At 40.6% G+C, this 18,770-nt stretch overlaps 1 protein-coding gene across 1 annotated transcript; it reads right to left on the bottom strand.

Annotated features, from left to right (window-relative positions):
* Positions 1-13,120: 13,120 nt before the first annotated feature.
* On the bottom strand, positions 13,121-14,050 carry LOC119878584 (olfactory receptor 2T1-like). Its single transcript, XM_038589212.1, has one exon. It carries the CDS (start codon positions 13,997-13,999, stop codon positions 13,121-13,123), a length of 879 nt encoding a protein of 292 aa, XP_038445140.1. The 5' UTR covers positions 14,000-14,050.
* Positions 14,051-18,770: the final 4,720 nt, after the last annotated feature.

Raw genomic sequence — 18,770 nt, 5'->3', positions numbered from 1 at the left:
GAAGCCATCTGGCCGACTCTTGTGTCTTGGGAGGTTTTTGATGACTGCTTCAATTTCCTCCCTGGTTATTGGCCTGTTCGGGTTTTCTATTTCTTCCTGTTCCAGTTTTGGTAGTTTGTGGCTTTCCAGGAATGCGTCCATTTCTTCTAGATTGCCTAATTTATTGGCGTATAGCTGTTCATAATATGTTTTTAAAATCGTTTGTATTTCTTTGGTGTTGGTAGTGATCTCTCCTTTCTCATTCATGATTTTATTAATTTGAGTCTTCTCTCTCTTATTTTTAATAAGGCTGGCTAATGGTTTATCTATCTTATTAATTCTTTCAAAGAACCAACTCCTGGTTCTGTTGATCTTTCCACAGTTCTTCTGGTCTCGATTTCGTTGAGTTCTTCTCGAATCTTAATTAACTCTCTTCTTCTGATGGGTGTAGGATCTATTTGCTGTTTTGTCTCTAGCTCCTTTAGGTGTAAGATTAGCTTTTGTATTTGAGTTCTTTCCAGTTTTTGAATGGATGCTTGTATTGCGATGTATTTCCCCCTTAGGACTGCTTTTGCTGCATCCCAAAGATTTTGAACGGTTGTATCTTCATTCTCATTAGTTTCCATGAATTTTTTTTTTAACTTTAAAAAAATTTTTTATTTATTTATGATAGTCAGAGAAAGAGAGAGAGAGAGAGAGAGAGGCAGAGACATAGGCAGAGGGAGAAGCAGGCTCCATGCACTGGGAGCCCCGACGTGGGATTCAATCCTGGGTCTCCAGGATCGCGCCCTGGGCCAAATGCAGGTGCTAAACCGCTGGGCCACCCAGGGATTCCTCCATGAATCTTTTTAATTCTACCTTAATTTCCTGGTTGACCCTTTCATCTTTTAGCAGGATGGTCCTTAACCTCCACGTGTTTGAGGTCCTTCCAAACTTCTTGTTGTGATTTAATTCTAATTTCAAGGCATTATGGTCTGAGAATATGCAGGGGACGATCCCAATCTTTCGGTTTCGGTTCAGACCCGATTTGTGACCCGGTATGTGGTCTATTCTGGAGAAAGTTTCATGTGCACTTGAGAAGAATGTGTATTCAGTTGAGTTTGGATGTAAAGTTCTGTAGATATCTCTGAAATCCATCTGGTCCAGTGTATCATTTAAAGCTCTCGTTTCTTTGGAGATGTTGTGCTTAGAAGACCTATTGAGGGTAGAAAGAGCTAGATTGAAGTCACCAAGTATAAGTGTATTATTATCTAAGTATTTCTTCACTTTGGTTATTAATTGATTTAAATATTTGGGAGCTCCCACATTCGGGGCATATATATTGAGGATTGTTAAGTCCTCTTGTTGGATAGATCCTTTAAGTATGAGATAGTGTCCCCCTTCATCTCTCACTACAGTCTTCGGGGTAAATTTTAGTTTATCTGATATAAGGATGGCTACCCCTGCTTTCTTTTGAGGACCATTTTAATGGTAAATGGTTCTCCAACCTTTTATTTTCAGGCTGTAGGTGTCCTTCTGTCTAAAATGAGTCTCTTGTAGACAGCAAATAGATGGGTCCTGCTTTTTTATCCAGTCTGAAACCCTGGGCCTTTGGATGGGGTCATTAAGCCCGTTCACGTTCAGAGTTACTATTGAAAGATATGAGTTTAGTGTCATCATGATATCTATTCAGTCCTTGTTTTTGTGGATTGTTCCACTGAACTTCTTCTTAAAGGGGAATTTTAAGAGTCCCCCTTAAAATTTCTTGCAGAGCTGGTTTGGAGGTCACATATTCTTTCAGTTGCTGCCTGTCTTGGAAGCTCTTTATCTCTCCTTCCATTTTGAATGAGAGCCTTGCTGGATAAAGTATTCTTGGTTGCATGTTCTTCTCATTTAGGACCCTGAATATATCCTGCCAGCCCTTTCTGGCCTGCCAGGTCTCTGTGGAGAGGTCTGCTGTTACCCTAATACTCCTCCCCATAAAAGTCAGGGATTTCTTGTCTCTTGCTGCTTTAAGGATCATCTCTTTATCTTTGGAATTTGCAAGCTTCACTATTAAATGTCAAGGTGTTGAACGGTTTTTATTGATTTTAGGGGGGATCTCTCTATTTCCTGGATCTGAATGCCTGTTTCTCTTCCCAGATTAGGAAAGTTTTCAGCTATGATTTGTTCAAATACATATTCTGGCTCTCTGTCCCTTTTGGCGCCCTCGGGAACCCCAATTAAACATAGGTTTTTCTTCCTCAGGCTGTCGTTTATTTCCCTTAATCTGTCTTCATGGTGTTTTAATTGTTTGTCTCTTTTTTCCTCAGTTTCCCTCTTTGCCATCAACTTGTCTTCTATGTCACTCAATCGTTCTTCCACCTCAACCCTCGTCGTTAGGACTTCTAGTTTGGACTGCATCTCATTCAATTGATTTTTAATTTCTGCCTGATTGGATCTAAATTCTGCAGTCATGAAGTCTCTTGAGTCCTTTATGCTTTTTTCTAGAGCCACCAGTAGTTGTATAATAGTGCTTCTGAATTGGCTTTCTGACATTGAATTGTAATCCAGATTTTGTAACTCTGTGGGAGAGAGGACTGTTTCTGATTCTTTCTTTTGAGGTGAGGTTTTCCTTCTAGTCATTTTGCTCAGTGCAGAGTGGCCAAAAACAAGTTGTACTGGGAAAAGGAGAAAAAGAGAGGAGTGAAAGAAGGAAAGAAAAGAGAAAAAGAAAAAAAAGAAAAAAAAGGGAAGAAAAAAAAAAAAAAAGAAAGAAAAAGAAAGACAGGAAAAAAGGTGGGGGGAAGCAAACAGAATCAAAAAGCAAAAAAAAAAACAAAACAAAACAAAACAAAACAAAAACAAACAAACAAACAAAAACCAAAAAACACGGGGGAGTATCTTCTGATTCTGTGTACTTTAAGTCCCTTGACTTCCCCTGGAACTTGTCCTTCTAGCTGGTCTTCTGGGGGAGGGGCCTGTTGTGCTGATTTTCAGGTGTTAGCACTTGGGGGAGCTGCTCTGCCCCTGCCTGGTGCAGGGCTCAGTGGGGGTTGTTTACCCCGTGAAGCCCCAGGAGGAACAACCGCAGTGGGGGGGCGGGGGGCAGATCTGGAGCCCTGGAGTCAGCCCCCGTAGGAACTCCGGAGCTCTCCGTCTGCAGGGCCTGGAGGCTCCGGGGCGGGGCCGCTGATGTGCTCAGCTGGGGCAGGAGCGTCCTCGCTGTCCTGGGCCCTCCCGGCCTCTGCCTGTCCCCGGGGGGAGGCCGGATCCTGGGCTGTGTCCCGGCGCCCTGGGCTCCCGGGCCTGCGCTGTTGGATTCGCTCCCGCCCCGCAGCCCCCTCCGCGGAGCCGCCCCCGAGCCCCCCGAGCTGTTCCCGCCCCGCAGCCCCCTCCGCGGAGCCGCCGCCCGAGCCCCCCCCTTCCCCCCCCCCCCCCCGCCTCCGCTCCGAGCTGCTCCGGGTCCCGCCGTGCGCGCTGCAGCCCTTAGGGAGCTCGGCGCACTCTCCCGGGCGCAGGTGTCTGTTAGTGTCCCCGGGAGCCCCAGGGCATCCCCGCCCTCCTGGGTCCTGCTCCAACTCCCTGCGAGCCCCTTTCCGCCCGGGAGGTTGCTGCAGCTCCTGCTTCTCCGGGACGGGGCTCTCCTGTCCTGGGGACACTTGCTCCGGCCTCAGCCCGGCTCCTCGCGGGGCCCCTCCCCCTTGGAGGGCCTTTTGTTTCTTTATTTCTTTTTCCCCGTCTTCCTACCTTGATAGAAGCGCGAACTCTTCTCACTGTAGCGTTCCAGCTGGTCTCTCTTTAAATCTCAGGCCGATTTCGTAGATTTTCAGGATGATTTGAAGGTTATGTAGGTAATTTGGTGGGGACAGGTGATTTGGGGACCCTACTCTTCCGCCGTCTTGCCCCTCCTCTCCAAGTTTAAAGTAATTAAAAGAAAATAAAATACCAGGTCCTCAGAAGCACTAGTCACATATGGCTAATAGCTACTGTAACTGAAAAGAGCCTCTTTCTAGATTAGCATTCTGTGAGTGGAAACTCTATATGTATTAAAATGAAGAGAATGAATAGATACATTTTGGGTGAACCTACCTAGTAAGAGTGGAATTAAATGATTTATTGAGAATGACTGATCACAATTAGGGTAATGGGGGCACAGGAGGGTCAGTGCCAGTCCAGCCTCCAACTCTAGTAGGAGCCTGATGGGTTTACCCTCATATCAAGGGACAGGGAGCTCCCTCACTCCAACATGGTATCTCAGCATTACATGGACTATGGTTCAAGAGTATGATGACTGGCTCCACTTGTCCCATTGATTGTGTCTTCTCTTAACTCTGTCATCCTAACTTCTATTCCCAGTTCCCCAACAAATCTGAGTGTAGAGAGCAAAATGGACTCTCTCATGTCACGCAGGAACCTTTGTCAAGCAAGGGCCTGTGTCAAGCAATGATGCAAGCAGTTAAGGTATTGCACCTAGGAGATATCACCAGGACCAGCATCAGCTGACACCCCAGAACTGATAACAAGCAGAACCAGAGGAGGTCTGCAGAGACCCAAAACTCATTAAATACCTTTAAAAAGGGAAGTATTTTGGCAGCAAAGTATCAGAGTCTTTAGACCTGACCCCTCTATGTCTGACCACTTCAAAAAGGCAACTGCCGCTGAAGGCTCTGACCAGTTGATCTCCAAACAGAACTGAGATCCTTTGTTGCATGAACGTTGGACGCAGTAAATGCCAAGAGCTGGCCCAGACCAGACTAAGGCCTTATCTCAACTGGGTGCCCACAGACTGACTTTGTGTTTGGTTCATTAACTTCCTGCACCCTTCTGTTATCTTGTTTGTTGTGTGGCTTGTCTTCTGTCCTGCTTTTGTGTGTAAGAAGCTTTTTGTCATTGAGGTTGGAATCCTGAACCTGCTTTATAATTGTGACTTAACTTTGCTTTATGCGTGAATAAAGCTGACGTTGTAGAAAGACATTACTCGCCTTCATAGCGTGCTCATGACAGATGGACCCCCAAGAGCCCTTCATCTCTATCATAGGTGTATGCATGTATCATCTATCTATCATTTATTTATCACTATATATATGTGACATATTTATATGATATATTTACATCTGTATCTAGAGATAGATCTATATCTTTCTAGAACTCTATCTCTATCATGTATGTATGTACCGTCTACCTGTTATCTATCCAGTTATCTATTTATTTATCTATCATCTATCTAGATCTTGATATGTGATATGTCTATAGATCTATCATCTACATATCAAAAGATCTATATCTATCTCCTTCCTTTTCCAATGCTTACTTTAGATTTAATTTGCTTTTCTTTGTCTAGTTACTAGATGGACACTTGTATTATTGATTTTTAGATCTTCCTTATTGTCTAATATATGCATTTAGTGCCATAAAATTTTCTAATAAGATCTGCTTTTTCTGTATCCCACAGGTTTTGACAAATTGTGTTACATTTTCACTTAGTTTTATATATATATATATATAGTTTATCTTGAGATTTCTTTGATAATTAGAAGTGTGTTTTTTAATCTCCACATATTTTGGGATTTTTCAGTTATCTATTATTGATTTCTAGTTTAATTTCATTATAGTCTCAAAGCAGACTTCATATGATTTCTTTTCTTTTAAATTTGTTAAGGTGTGTTTTATGATCAAGAATGTGGTCTATCTTGGTGAATGTTCTGTGTGAGCTTGAGAAGAATCTGTATTCTGCTCTGGTAGGAGAAAGCAGTCTATAGATGCCAATTATATTTGGCTAATGGTATTGTTGAGGTCAGCCACGTCCTTAGTGATTTTCTGCCTCTATTTCTGATAGACTAGTGTTAAAATAATCAATGATAACGGTGGATTCAAATATTTATCCATGCTGTTCTATCAGTCTTTCTCATGTATTTTGACACTGTGTTCTTAGACACATACATGTTAAGATTGCCATGTCTGCTTGGAGAATTGGCCCCCTTATCACTATGTAATGCCTCTCTTTATTCCTGATAACACTTGCTATGAAGTCTAATTGTCTGAAATTAATTTTGCTATTTCTGTTTTCTTTGATTGGTTATAGCATGGTACATATATTACATGTATGTAGGCTCCATGCCCAGCGTGGAACCCAATGTGGGGCTTGAACTCGCAACCCTGAGATCAAGACCTGAGCTGAGATTGAGAGTTGGAGGCTTAACCAACTGAGCCATAGAGGTGCCCCTAATTTATACGTTTTTATGTTTAAAGTAAATTTCTTGCAGACTACACATTAGTAAGGTCTTGGGGTTTTTTTTGTGTGTGTATGTGTGTTTTTGTTTTTGTTTTTATTCATGACAGACATGGGCAGAGGGAGAAGCAGGCTCCCTTGTGAGAAGCCCCATGTGGGACTTAATCCCAGAACTCCAGGATCATGCCCTGAGTCCAAGGCAGACGCTTAACCACTGAGCCACCCAGGCATCCTGGGGTCTTGTTTTTGATCCACTCTGACAATTTCTATGTTCAGTTTCAAGTGTACATTTTAGTTATTCAAAACTTCCATTAAACATCCTGTGCTCATCATAATTGTATTCCTTAATCCTCAAAACCTATTTAACCCACCCCCACTCCTCTCCAGTGACCATCAGTTTGTTCCCTACAGTTAAGAATCTGTTTCTTGGTTTGCCTCTCTTTTCCCCTTATGATCATTTATTTGTTGCTTAAATTTCATGTATGAGTGAAATCATATGGTGTTTGTATTTCTCTGACTGATATTTTCACTTAGCATAATACACTCTAGCTACATGCACGTCACTGCAAATGGCAAGATTTCTTTTTTTTATCTGAATAATATTCCATTATACATATAATGGAATATATCTATATCTATATATATAATCTCACATCTTCTTTATTTATTCAACCCAAATGGACATTTGGGCTGTTTCCATAATTTGGCTATTGTAGATAATACTGCCATTATCTAAGATTAAGGCACATGTGCCCCTTTGAATCTGTATTTTTGTACGCCTTGGATAAATACCTAGTCATGCAATTGTTGGGTTGTAGGGTAGTTCTATTTTTAACTTTTTGAGGAAACTCCATACTGTTTTCCAGAGTGGCTGCACCAGTTTGCATTCCCACTAACAACGTAAGAGGGTAGCCATTTCTCTACATCCTTGCCAACACCTGTTGTTTCCTGAGTTGTTAATTTTAGCCATTCTCACTGATGTGTCGTGATATCTCATTGTCCTTAGATTTGCATTTCCCTGATAATGAGTGATGCTGAGCACTTAAGTGTCTGTTGGACATCCTTATGTCTTTGGAAAAATGTCTATTCATGTCTTCTGCCCATTTAACTAGATTATTTATTTTTGGGGTGTTGAGTCCGACAAGTTCTTTATTAGATTTTGGAAACTAACCCTTTATCAGATATGTCATTTGCAAATAAATACCTTCTTCCATCCCATAGGCTGCCTTTTAATTTTGTTGATGGTTTTCTTTACCATACAGAAGCTTTTTATTTTGATGAAGTCCCAATGGTTTATTTTTGCTTTTGTTTGCCTTGCCTCAGGAGATGTGTCTAGTCAGACATTGCTAGAGCCAATGTCAAAGAGGCTACTGCCTATGTTCTCCTCTAGGATTTTGATGGTTCCCTGTCTCACATTTAAGTCATTTATCCATTTTTAATTTATTTTGTGTATGGTGTAATAAAGTGGTTCAGTTTAATTCTTTTGCATGTGGCTGTTCAGTTTTCCCAACTTGTTGAAGAGACTGTTTCCCATTGGATATTCTTTCCTACTTTTATGAATATTAGTTGACCATATAGTTGTGGTCCATTTCTAGATTTTCTTTTTTTTTCATTTCTAGATTTTCTATTCTGTTCCATGTATCTATATATTTTTGTGCCAGTATCATACTGTCTTGATCACAACAGCTTTGTGATATAACTTGAAGTCTGGAATTGTGATGCCTCCTGCTCTGCTTTTTTTTTTTTTTTTTTCTTCAAGTTTGCTTTGGCTATTCAGGCTCTTTTGTGGTTCCCAACAAATTTTAGGAGACAATCCCCATTTTTTAATTGGCATATTTAAGTCATTGACATTTAAATAATTATTGATATAGTTTATTGATTTATTATATATTATTTACTTGGTGAAAATTGATCACTGTATCATTATGTCATTATATCTAACATTTTGGTTACCACTATTTTTTCCCTAGTTTGTTGTTTCTATTTTTGTCTTTCACTCTTTTTTTCCCACATTTTGTAATTTTAATTGAATATTTATATGATTTCTTTTTTCTTCCTTCTCATCACGTCAGTTTTTAAAAACCTTTTAAAGAGGTTGTTCTAGAGTTTACAATATACTCATATAATGTTATTATATAAATTATGCAAAGTTCACTTCAAATAACACTGTAACAATTCATGGGTAGTGAAAATACCAATATAATAACAAAATATTTCTAATTCCTTCTATCCACTCCTTTTACCATTTCTGATGTGCATTTTACTTATACATAAGCATGCATAAACATTTATGTGTATATATAAGTACATACATAAATACATTGTTGCTATATTATTTTGAAGAAACACTTATTTGTTAGAACAATTAAGAATAAGAAATACACAAATGTTGATTTTACCTTTACTTATGTATTCTCTGGTACTCTTGCTTGGCTTGTGTAGATCTGTTACTGGCCTATGTAATTTTCCTTCTCTCTGCAGAACTTCTTTAAGCATTTCTTGCAACTCAGGTTTACTAGCAGCAAATTCCTTCAATTTTGTTTACCTATAAAATTATTTCTTTTTCATTTTTGAAGGATAATTTCACAGGGTACAGAATTCTAGGTTCTCTGTGTCTGTTTTTATGCCAGTTTCCCCTGCACCAATACTAAATATTTCATTCCATTACTTTCTTGCTTGCATTGTTTCTAAACAAAAGTCAGATATAATTCTTTGCTCCTCTATCAGTAGTGTTTTTCTACCTTTGTTCCTCTGTCTTGATTCAAGATTTTTTTCTTTAACTTTCATTTTATGTTTATGGTCTCTATCTTACTTGATCTTCCTGGTTCTATGGTTTGGGGTCTGACAATAATTTGGGAAAATTATTATTGTTTCATATGGCTTAATGCTCTTAGGCACATACATGTTAAGAATTATTTTTTTCTTGGCAATTGACCACTGTATCATTATGTAATGCTCTTCTTTACCTTTCAAAAGTTTCTTTGCTTTGAGCTACTGTAAGCTTTATGCATGCAACTAATACAATTCTGTATGATTTTCAAAATTTTGTAATTCTATCACTCCAAAGGTGGCAGAATAGAGATATAAATATGGATATGGAAATGGATATATAAAAAAAATAAAATGGATATAGATTTATGCATAGACTATAAGATTTAGCCACTTTATAATTTACCAGGGTGTGCTTAGAGGAGAAATTAAAGAATATACTAGGAAAATGAGATTACAGACTTATCTGTGCTTTCACACGAAATGTATTTCACAGTATAGGACTTATGATGAAGCATAGATGTACAAGTTTTTGTCTGACACACTTCTTTTCAGTTATTTTGGATATATATCCAAGAATGGACTTGCTGAGTTATAAAGCAATTCTAAGTTTACCTTTGTGAGGAGCCACAAATTATTTTTCATAGCAGCAAAGTGCTTTTAGATTGTATATTTATAGAATATGTGTTATATTGGAGTTTGTAATTCAGAATTAGCTCCAATCTAGTCTTTAAAAAGATAAAAACTGGCCAGATAATTTGAACTAATTCAATAATAATCTATTACCTCCTATGATCCAGGATGATCCCAATTGAAGATAATTAATGAAAAAAAAAAAACAGACAAAAGTTCAGCCCTAGGTAGGTCTTGCCTTATTAAGTGCATGTAGAAAATCTGGCTGTAAAGAGAATGTGTACAGACAACTTGTATTTGTCCCATTGTCTCATCAACTGCACTCAGAAATTCGAAAGTATATTCCGAAGGGGAGATTTCACACAGGGAGCATAAAAGAAAACTTTTGATAAGGGTAGGAGTAAATGATGGGCAAGTTTGCAATCCATTAGCAGTTAACATTGCTTGTCTCAGGAAGGATTTGGTAACTGTTAGGTACTTTTGTCATTTTCTCCTGAGTTGTCACTATCCTTCTTCCATCATCTTCTCAGGCAAAAATGTTTTCTACAATGCTAGAGTCTGCCCTCATTGTTCCTGAAATTTAGCTTTGAGCTTCCCCACTTCATTTGGTATCTTTCATGTCTAATAGAGCTAAGCTTCACCATGTCACTTGTCCCCTCATAACTCAGCTTTAGAATCCTTCCATTTTCATGGTTTTAGGTTCTAGTAAAATAAAGAAAATAAATTGTGGCTTACATTATAAATTGGAAATTATGAGTTTCTTAAGTAAGTTCCAGATCTAATTGGAGTTTGTCATTTTTTCTGTGTGTGGATCACATTCTCAGAGCTACTGATTTTATAGTCTCCATGTTGCACTGTGATGTGTGCCTCCTTGGGTCCACTTGAACCTACTTTTCAGCAAGCTTTTTCCAGCATTCCAGCAATCTGGAGCCACACAGTAAATTCTCTTGTGCCACAAAAAGGGCCTGTTCTCTTCCTGTCATGTTTGTTTTGTGAAAGGACATTAGATTAGGTTCACTGTAAGTGCCAAAAACAAAATAGTCGATTAGCTCCACAATTTCACGAACTCAGTTTCCTTCTATATTGTTAATTTGCCCTCTTCATCTGCTGGCTTTTATCTTTTGTACAAGACATCTGCAGAAGCTCTGGTGGTCATGACTACATGTCAGCTAATAGGAAATAGTGGTGAAATGAAGAGTGTGATCCCACCCTGATTTCTAAGGACAGTGATGGAAGGAAGCATACATTTATGCTTGTAGTTCACTTTACAGCTTGGGTACATAGCCATACCTAGCTGCATTGGTGATTGGGAAATATATTTACTTCAGTTAAAATAGAGTATTTTTTTCTCTCAGTTAAAATTAAGTATATTTTAAAAGAAGGCAAAATTGGATATTAGGGAACAACTGGCTCTGTGTATCACAAGAACGGATGAACAGGCAGCTTATCTCCTACATGTCAGTTTTCAAAGCTTGCCCACCTGTTTAATGGGCATGAAGGTCAGATGCATTACTAATTGCAAATTATGGTTTTCTGTTTTATTTGGGTAAGTGATAACGAGTCACTCTTGGAATAGAAGTCACTCCTCCCTGAGTAAATTCCTTTTTTGAAGAGAAAATGTGGTAGAAATGTTTGGGTGAGAGTGCAAATCTCTTTGCTGTTCTTGATTTTTATGAAGAGTCAATTTAGAGAAATTATTATTATTATTTTATTATTATTAAAGGTTTTATTTATTTATTCATGCGAGACACAGAGAGAGAAGCAGAGACATAGGCAGAGGGAGAAGCAGGCTCCCTGTGGGGAGCCTGAAGCAGAACTTCATCCCAGGACCTCAGGATCATGACCTGGGTCGAAGGCAGATGCTTAACCATTGAGCCACCAATTTAAAGAAATTAATCCAGCTGCAGTAAAAGGGATGCAGATTGAACTTTAAGGATGACTTTCGGCCTCTGAAGACTTTTAGTGATGTCTTAAGAAAACAGAAAGTGATTTTGGCATCTCTTATGATGGCTGCATTCTTTTTTTTTTTTTTTTTTATTCATGAGTGACACACACACACAGAGAGAGAGAGAGAGAGAGAGAGAGAGAGAGAGGCAGAGACACAGGCAGAGGGAGAAGCAGTCTCCTCACAGGAAGCCCAATATGGGACTTGATCCCTAAACTGGGATCACAACCTGAGCCAAAGGCAGACGCCCAACCACGGAGCCACCCAAGTGTCCCTGATGGTTGCTTTCTATAATCAAACACTTGGAATGATAAAGTATGGTCTAGCTTAGAGATACAAGACTGCAATCAGGGACTGTTCTTTCCTCCCTCTCTGCTGCCTTCTATGTTAAATGGTGAAGTATGTAAAAGCAATAAGAATTGCTAAAGGGATTTAAGGGGAAGTTAAGGAGTGGAGTAGGTTGCATGTGATTAGATTTGTGTGTAGGCACACATCTTGGAAAAACAAGCTGTAGTTGTGTATATGAGGTGGGATGAGAATGAGGGCCGGGAGCCCCGTTTGGAAATTCCAGCATCATCCAAGTAAAGAATGAGTGTATCTTTGACTATGAGAGTGGTAGTTGCAACTATAAGGATTGAATCTCATGGAAAGGTAAGCAGTGACAGTCAAATGGACAGGATTTGGTGAGGGATGAGATATATAGGTGGTGACAGAGACCTACTGACCTGATGAAGCAGTCACTCAGTTACCAGCCCTGGAGGGGATATCATGACTTTGTTTGTTGGCATGATGAATTTGAGATGCCTCTGGAACATCCAGTGTGGGTATTGAGGTGGAGTTGGGTGGTGAAGAGCTTGGAGGAGACATCTCATGGCCTATAATATGTGTGACAGAATTTGGTGTACCATGAATGAGAGTGATTTAAGAGACTGGACTGAGAAAAGAAAACCTGTGGTCTAGCACTAGGTTTTAATTCATTTATCACTTAATGGGAAGGAGTGGGCCAGAATAGGAGAAAAACCAGAAATGTGATGTCACTACCAAAGAAGAAAGATTTTCAAGGAGGAACTAACAACAGTGCCAATGCTGTTGAGATTAGGTAATAAATGTTCTTTGGGCTTGTCCATTTATTCAATGAATATTTATTGATGAGGGTACAATATTAAAGTCAAGGCCATGTTTTTCATATTCTAAAGGGTAAAAGAAACCTTGAATTAAGAAACATGAAAGAGATGACGGAATGAATTGAAGGCATTTCTGGAAAGGCATCTTTCCATTTTGGAAAGGGTGGCCAGTGCAGGCATCTCTGATATGATCACATTTGAAAGTTCCTAAATGCAGTGCAGGAGAAAGCCATGCAAAAATGTGGAGGAAAGCACCCAGGCATCAGGAACCATGTGCGAAGGACCACAAGCTAGAATTGTGCTTAGGAATTCTGACCAATAACAAGAGGGCCAGTGCAGCTGGAGGAGAGGAAGGAGAAGTTTGGGGAAATAGCCATAGGTGGCTATTCTACTCTTGACTTCTCTTCTCAGAAGAAAATCCTACCATGGGCTCCTGGAGCCACAGGGACATCCTAGAGGAGGAGGACCCCTCTCTGAGTCTTAAGCAGTCCTACCCACCCTACACTTCCCTATGACCTTCTTCATTGCTCCTGTCACTTCCTTGTTCCTGAGGCTGTAGATGACAGGGTTCAGCATGGGTGTGAGGACTGTATAAAAGATAGACACTACATCATCCTGGCCAGGAGAGTGGTAAGATGCAGGTAACATATAGGTATACACAAGAGGCCCATAGAAGAGGTTGACAACTGTTAAGTGGGAGGAGCAGGTGGCTAGGGCCTTCTGACGCCCCTCCACGGAGTGCATCCCAAGCACTGCTGCCAGAATGAGGGCATAGGAGGTGGTGATGAAGGCAATGGGCAGCAGAAGGACCACAACACCTGTCACAAAGAGCACTTGCTCATAGGCTGCTGTGTCAGCACAGGCCAGCCTCAGCAGCGAAGGCACCTCACAGAAAAAGTGTGCAATCTTCCTTGAGCCACAATAGGGGAACTGTAGGGTCAATGCTGTCTGGACGGAGGCATTGATGGATCCACCCAGCCAGGAGGCAGCCACCATGAGCAGACAGGTCTGGTGGCTCATGAGTGATGGGTAGCGCAGAGGGTTGCAGATGGCCACGTAGCGGTCATAGGCCATGAGGGCCAGCAGGAGGCATTCAGCGGCCCCAAGGAACATGAAGAAAAACATTTGTGCCCCACAGCCCACAAATGAGATGCTAGTCCAGCCAAAGAGGAAGCCTGCTATCATCTTGGGGACGGTGACTGAGGTGAAGAAGATGTCCAGGAAAGACAACTGGCTGAGGAGGAAATACATGGGTGTGTGGAGCCGGGCATCAGCCCAGATCAAGAGGACCATGGCAGTGTTGCCAGCCATCGCTAGTGTGTAGACTACCACAACCATGCTGAAGAGGAACAGGTGCATTGGACTGTCATTGAAAAGACTTGTGAGGACAAAGCCGATGGTAGAGGAGTGGTTCCAGGGCCCTCTACTTGTCTCCTGCCAAGCCTCACTGTAGGGAGGAAGGAAACCAACTTATCAAGGGCTCAGAAGCATCCACTCTGAGTTTGAGAGAAGGTGATGGATGAGAACAGCAAAGGGCAACAAGTAAGCTGGCACAGAGGCTGTGGGAGTTCTTCTTAATACTCTTGCAAATTTTTGTAGGTTTGGCATTATTTCATGTTGAAAAAATACTATAAAAGATATAGCATGCAGCCAAAGCAGTGCTCAGAGGGGAAGTTATAATGCAAAATGCGTGTGTTAAAAAAGAGGAAAGACTGAAAACCAATGATCAAAGTTTCCATCTTAAAAAGTTAGAAAAAGGGATCCCTGGTTGGGAGCGTTAAATGGTTAATAATACGTGTAGGATGCTTAGGGTACAGGCAGGCAGGAGGCATATGGTGTTTGTCAGCTGCTGATAACATCACAACTCTTACCACTTTAATAACTCATTTTAATAACCCTGAGCCTCTGCTTATCTCTCTATATTAAATGGGTCATGATACTTGCTATTGAATAAGAAAAGAATACCTTTTGCATAATAGGTTCAATAAGTATTAGAACACTTCCCTTTGTCACTTAAGCAAATTAGTTTTGCAAAATAATCATACAATCAACAATTTTACCCACCTGCAAAGAGCTCCTAGTCCCTCCCCCTTGGAGACTCCCCTTCTACAAGTTTTGTTCTCAGAAACCTTGTGTTTGTTGTGATGGTGCTCTTCCACTGGATCTCCCTACTTCGACTGGGTATTCTTATGACTAAGGACTCTGTCCTTTCCTTCTTTTATATTTCTCCACAGAAAGGAGTTTGCATGGTCTCTGGTCAATGCTTATGGGATGTGTGTGGTGAATAGATGAAAGAAACGCAACCTTGCCCACATAAACGCTATTACCTCTGTGGCTGTCTTTTGGTATTGCCAACTGGATTCAACACCCCTTTGGTGGGGGCTGTGCATAAGTAACTGTTCCTAGAAATTATTGATTGTCCTGACACTACCAATTTCTCCCTTTGTGGCAGTTTCTCAGTATTAACACACACACATCTGCATAGCCATGTTTGAGGTACATGTGTGTGCATGTGTGTGTCTCAGAATAATTACTTAGGGTGATTCTTTTTCTTTCAGATTGGTCACTGGGGGAAGAGGATATATTTTTTCTATTACTGCCATCTCTACTTGCCTAGATCTGAACTGGTACCCTCTAGGTATTAAACATACACTAGAATGAATTAAAAAAGGAATCCTCGATGTAAACAATACATTTTATGTTGTCAGGTATGCCAACACCTAATCTTAATTCTCTCTCCCATGAATTTTCTGTACTGGTATGATTTTTTTTTCCTATTCCCCTAGAGTTTAACTGTTTTTTTTTCTTTTTAAAATAAAACACAGGCTTGGTTTTTATAATTCAAGATATCTCATTTATGGAGAAAAATAGTGTTGAAAAACAAAAACCAAAAATCAAACAACTGTCAGATATTTTCAATGCTGGAAAATTTGATAGAAGTTGTGGAATTAGGGGTACCCAGGTGGCTTGGTGGTTGGGTGTCTGCATTTGGCTCAGGTCATGATCCCGGAGTCCTGGGATCGAGTACCGTATCGGGCTCCCCTCAGGGAGCCTGCTTCTCCCTCTGCCTGCGTCTCTGCCTCTCTTTCTATGTCTCTCATGAATAAGTAAATAAAATCTTAAAAAAAAGAAATTGTGGAATTGCCCATGGTTAAACATTGGGCTGCATGAATGGGGGTGAGGATTTTAAATTATTTCCCTATCTCTTGACCTCCCATCTTTCCCTTACTCACCTCACATTGTCCCAATGTGCAGTCTCCATCAGGAGGTTCAGCCTCTTGTTGACTTTTTTCTTTCTTCCATGTCCTTTCTGGGCTCCAAGTTGTAGCTCAGAAACTGAAAGAGTCCCTTGGGAAGTCCACACGGAAGGCTGTGAAAGCTGAGGCCATACATCCATCTCATTTCAGCAAGGCACCTCTGAAAGCTTCCTGTTTTCCCCTGAGAGCTCTGTTTTCCACAGCATGCCTTAACCACCTTCACTGCAAAGAGGGTGAGCTGTTGTTGCCTCTTCCTAGCACCCCTTTACCCACTTCAGAATGCTGTGACTGCTAAGCTTTTATAACTGAGTTTGCCCTATTTTCTTACCCACAGAGACTAGGATTGCAGTCTTTCATAGATGAGTTCTTACAATGTAACTATTTTTTTGAGATTTACAGGATATGTATGCTGGGAAGACATGTTACTTAGCCCCTAAACTTCAAATCCCAGATGAAGTGATGGCATTTAGATTTGGTCCTCAAATCTGCACATCAGAATTATCTAAGGACCTTCAGAAACTACTAATGTATGTGCCTCATCTTCAGAATTAGTGATTTAATTGGTCTATGATATGGCCAGGTCTTCGGAAGGCCAAAAAGGTTTCCAGGTGATTCTAATCTACAGACAAATCCAGACATCACTGACTACAGATTTCACGAACAGAGGAATGGCAGATATGCCAACTGTTGATGCCTATATCTCCTTAGATCAGAACATGGTCCCTGGATCAGCAGCATCAGCTGCTTCTTCAAAATGCAAAAATCACAGTCCCCACACAGATTTATCAAATCAGAAACACTGGGTGGTGGCTCAGAACTGTTTTTATTTTTTATTTATTTATTTTTTCATAATAAATTTATTTTTTATGGTGTTCAATTTGCCAACATACAGAATAACACCCAGAACTGTTTTTAACAAGCCCTGCAGTTGGTCCGATATTTGCTAATGTTTGAGAACCACCCTAATACAGAGTTTGTCAACCAGGACTGATTCCCCCCATTACTCAGGGACATTTGTCGATGGCTGAAAGCATTTTTGGTTGTTATAACTCAGAAGTAGGGATGGCATATAGTGGGAAGAAACCAGGGATTCTGTTAAACACCCTACAATGACAGGATAGCCCCTGAATCAAAAATTAATCAGCCTAGGGATCCCTGGGTGGCACAGCGGTTTAGCGCCTGCCTTTGGCCCAGGGCGCGATCCTGGAGACCCAGGATCGAATCCCACATCAGGCTCCCGGTGCATGGAGCCTGCTTCTCCCTCTGCCTGTGTCTCTGCCTCTCTCTCTCTCTCTCTGTGACTATCATAAAAAAATAAAAATTAAAAAAAAAAATTAATCAGCCTAAAATGTCCATAGTGCCAAGATTGGGAAAGCTTGCTATTAATTGCACTGGCTTCCGAGGCAATTTTGGCCTAAATTTATGTTCCCTGGGGGTGTTTTTTTTAAAGGTTTTATTTATTATTCAAGAGAGAGGCAGAGACATAGGCAGAGGGAAAAAAGTCTCCCTGTGGGAAGCCTGATGCAGGGCTTGATCCCAAGACCCCAGGATCACAACCCGAGCCAAAGGCAGGTGCTCAACCACTGAGCCACCCAGGTGCCCCTCCCTGGGTGTATTTTTATTCTATGTCCTGCGGAACAGTGAGATGACTGTTGCATATTGTGGCAGCTGAATGAGGTTGTTGAATGATTAAGTGAATGAACACGACCCACGATAGAAGTGAAGGGAAAGACCAAAGTTCATACAGTTCACTAAAGGAGGTGCTTTTAAAATAGTGAAAGTTCACATCTACTTAGAGCTTGAAAACAACCTTAGCCCAGGTCTTACAGGATCCATACAGACATGGCCAAGTGTTTCCTAAGCAATGGACAGCCTGGCACAAACAGCCAATTCTTTTGATGAGTATTTAGGTTTGTGGGATGTGCACATCTGGCAGGTATTTTTCTTTAATAACACAAGGGTGGTGGTGGGTTATCATGGATGTGGCTCAGACTCTATGAGGGAAAAACTGCCACTGTGTAATACTTGCTATTGGTCTGATTTATGGATGATCTTTCCAAAGTTCTGCTGACTTGTTTCATGTTTTGTAGCCATGGCCAAAATCTGAACTCAGTGCCAGGGAGACAATGAAAGTGACTGACCTGTGAGTAGTTTTCTCACCTGTTGAGACAGGCCATGGGGGTAGACTGGCTGGGGGAGAGGTAAGAATCTCTGTTCGACCACCTAACATGGCATTGGAATTTCATCTGGATACACAAATGGCTTTAATATTACTACCCACTAGCCTACTATGTGCCAGGATTGTGCTCGGTGTGCCAAATGCATGTGTTCTTGGTAGGCATTGTTATCTGCACTTTACAGAGTTAAAAGCCAAGATTCAGAGATAGCAGATACCAGAATAGAGGGTTCAAATCCAATCTGACCAGAAGCTACTACTTGTTGCACAATGTTATTTTGTTTTGACAACATTCTGACAACAGCTCTCTAAAAAAAAAAAAAAAAAAAAAAAAAAAAATGTCTTCAAAATTGGTGCACAACTGGCCACCAGATGCCAGTGTAATTCAATTAATGAATTGTAGAAACACTGGTTAGTAGACCTACTTTAACTACAAGCTGAGTAATTTATAGGCTGTACTCAAATAAAACCTATATGGAAACATCTAAAAAAACTTCTTACATATCATCAAGAGAAAAGAAGATGGAGGGCAGTTAACAACTCTTCTTAGTTCTTCTGCACTAGTACTTTAACACAGTCCCTATGATTAATGGATATAAAATGAGATATCTTGACAGAGAAGGTTGCTTTCTTTTAAAATAGCTGATTGAAAAAGATTGTGGCTCCTCTTCCTTTGGGATTCTTTACAAATAGGGGA

The sequence above is a fragment of the Canis lupus genome, unplaced genomic scaffold (genome assembly GCF_011100685.1).
Source record: "Canis lupus familiaris isolate Mischka breed German Shepherd unplaced genomic scaffold, alternate assembly UU_Cfam_GSD_1.0 chrUn_S1751H1947, whole genome shotgun sequence".
NCBI classification, from domain to species: Eukaryota; Metazoa; Chordata; class Mammalia; order Carnivora; family Canidae; genus Canis; species Canis lupus.
This window is presented reverse-complemented; position numbering and strand designations above follow the sequence as displayed.

Bases quoted from the DNA above. Each gene is read 5' to 3' on its own strand.
- LOC119878584 (XM_038589212.1), bottom strand. From the start codon at position 13,999: ATGCACCTGTTCCTCTTCAGCATGGTTGTGGTAGTCTACACACTAGCG.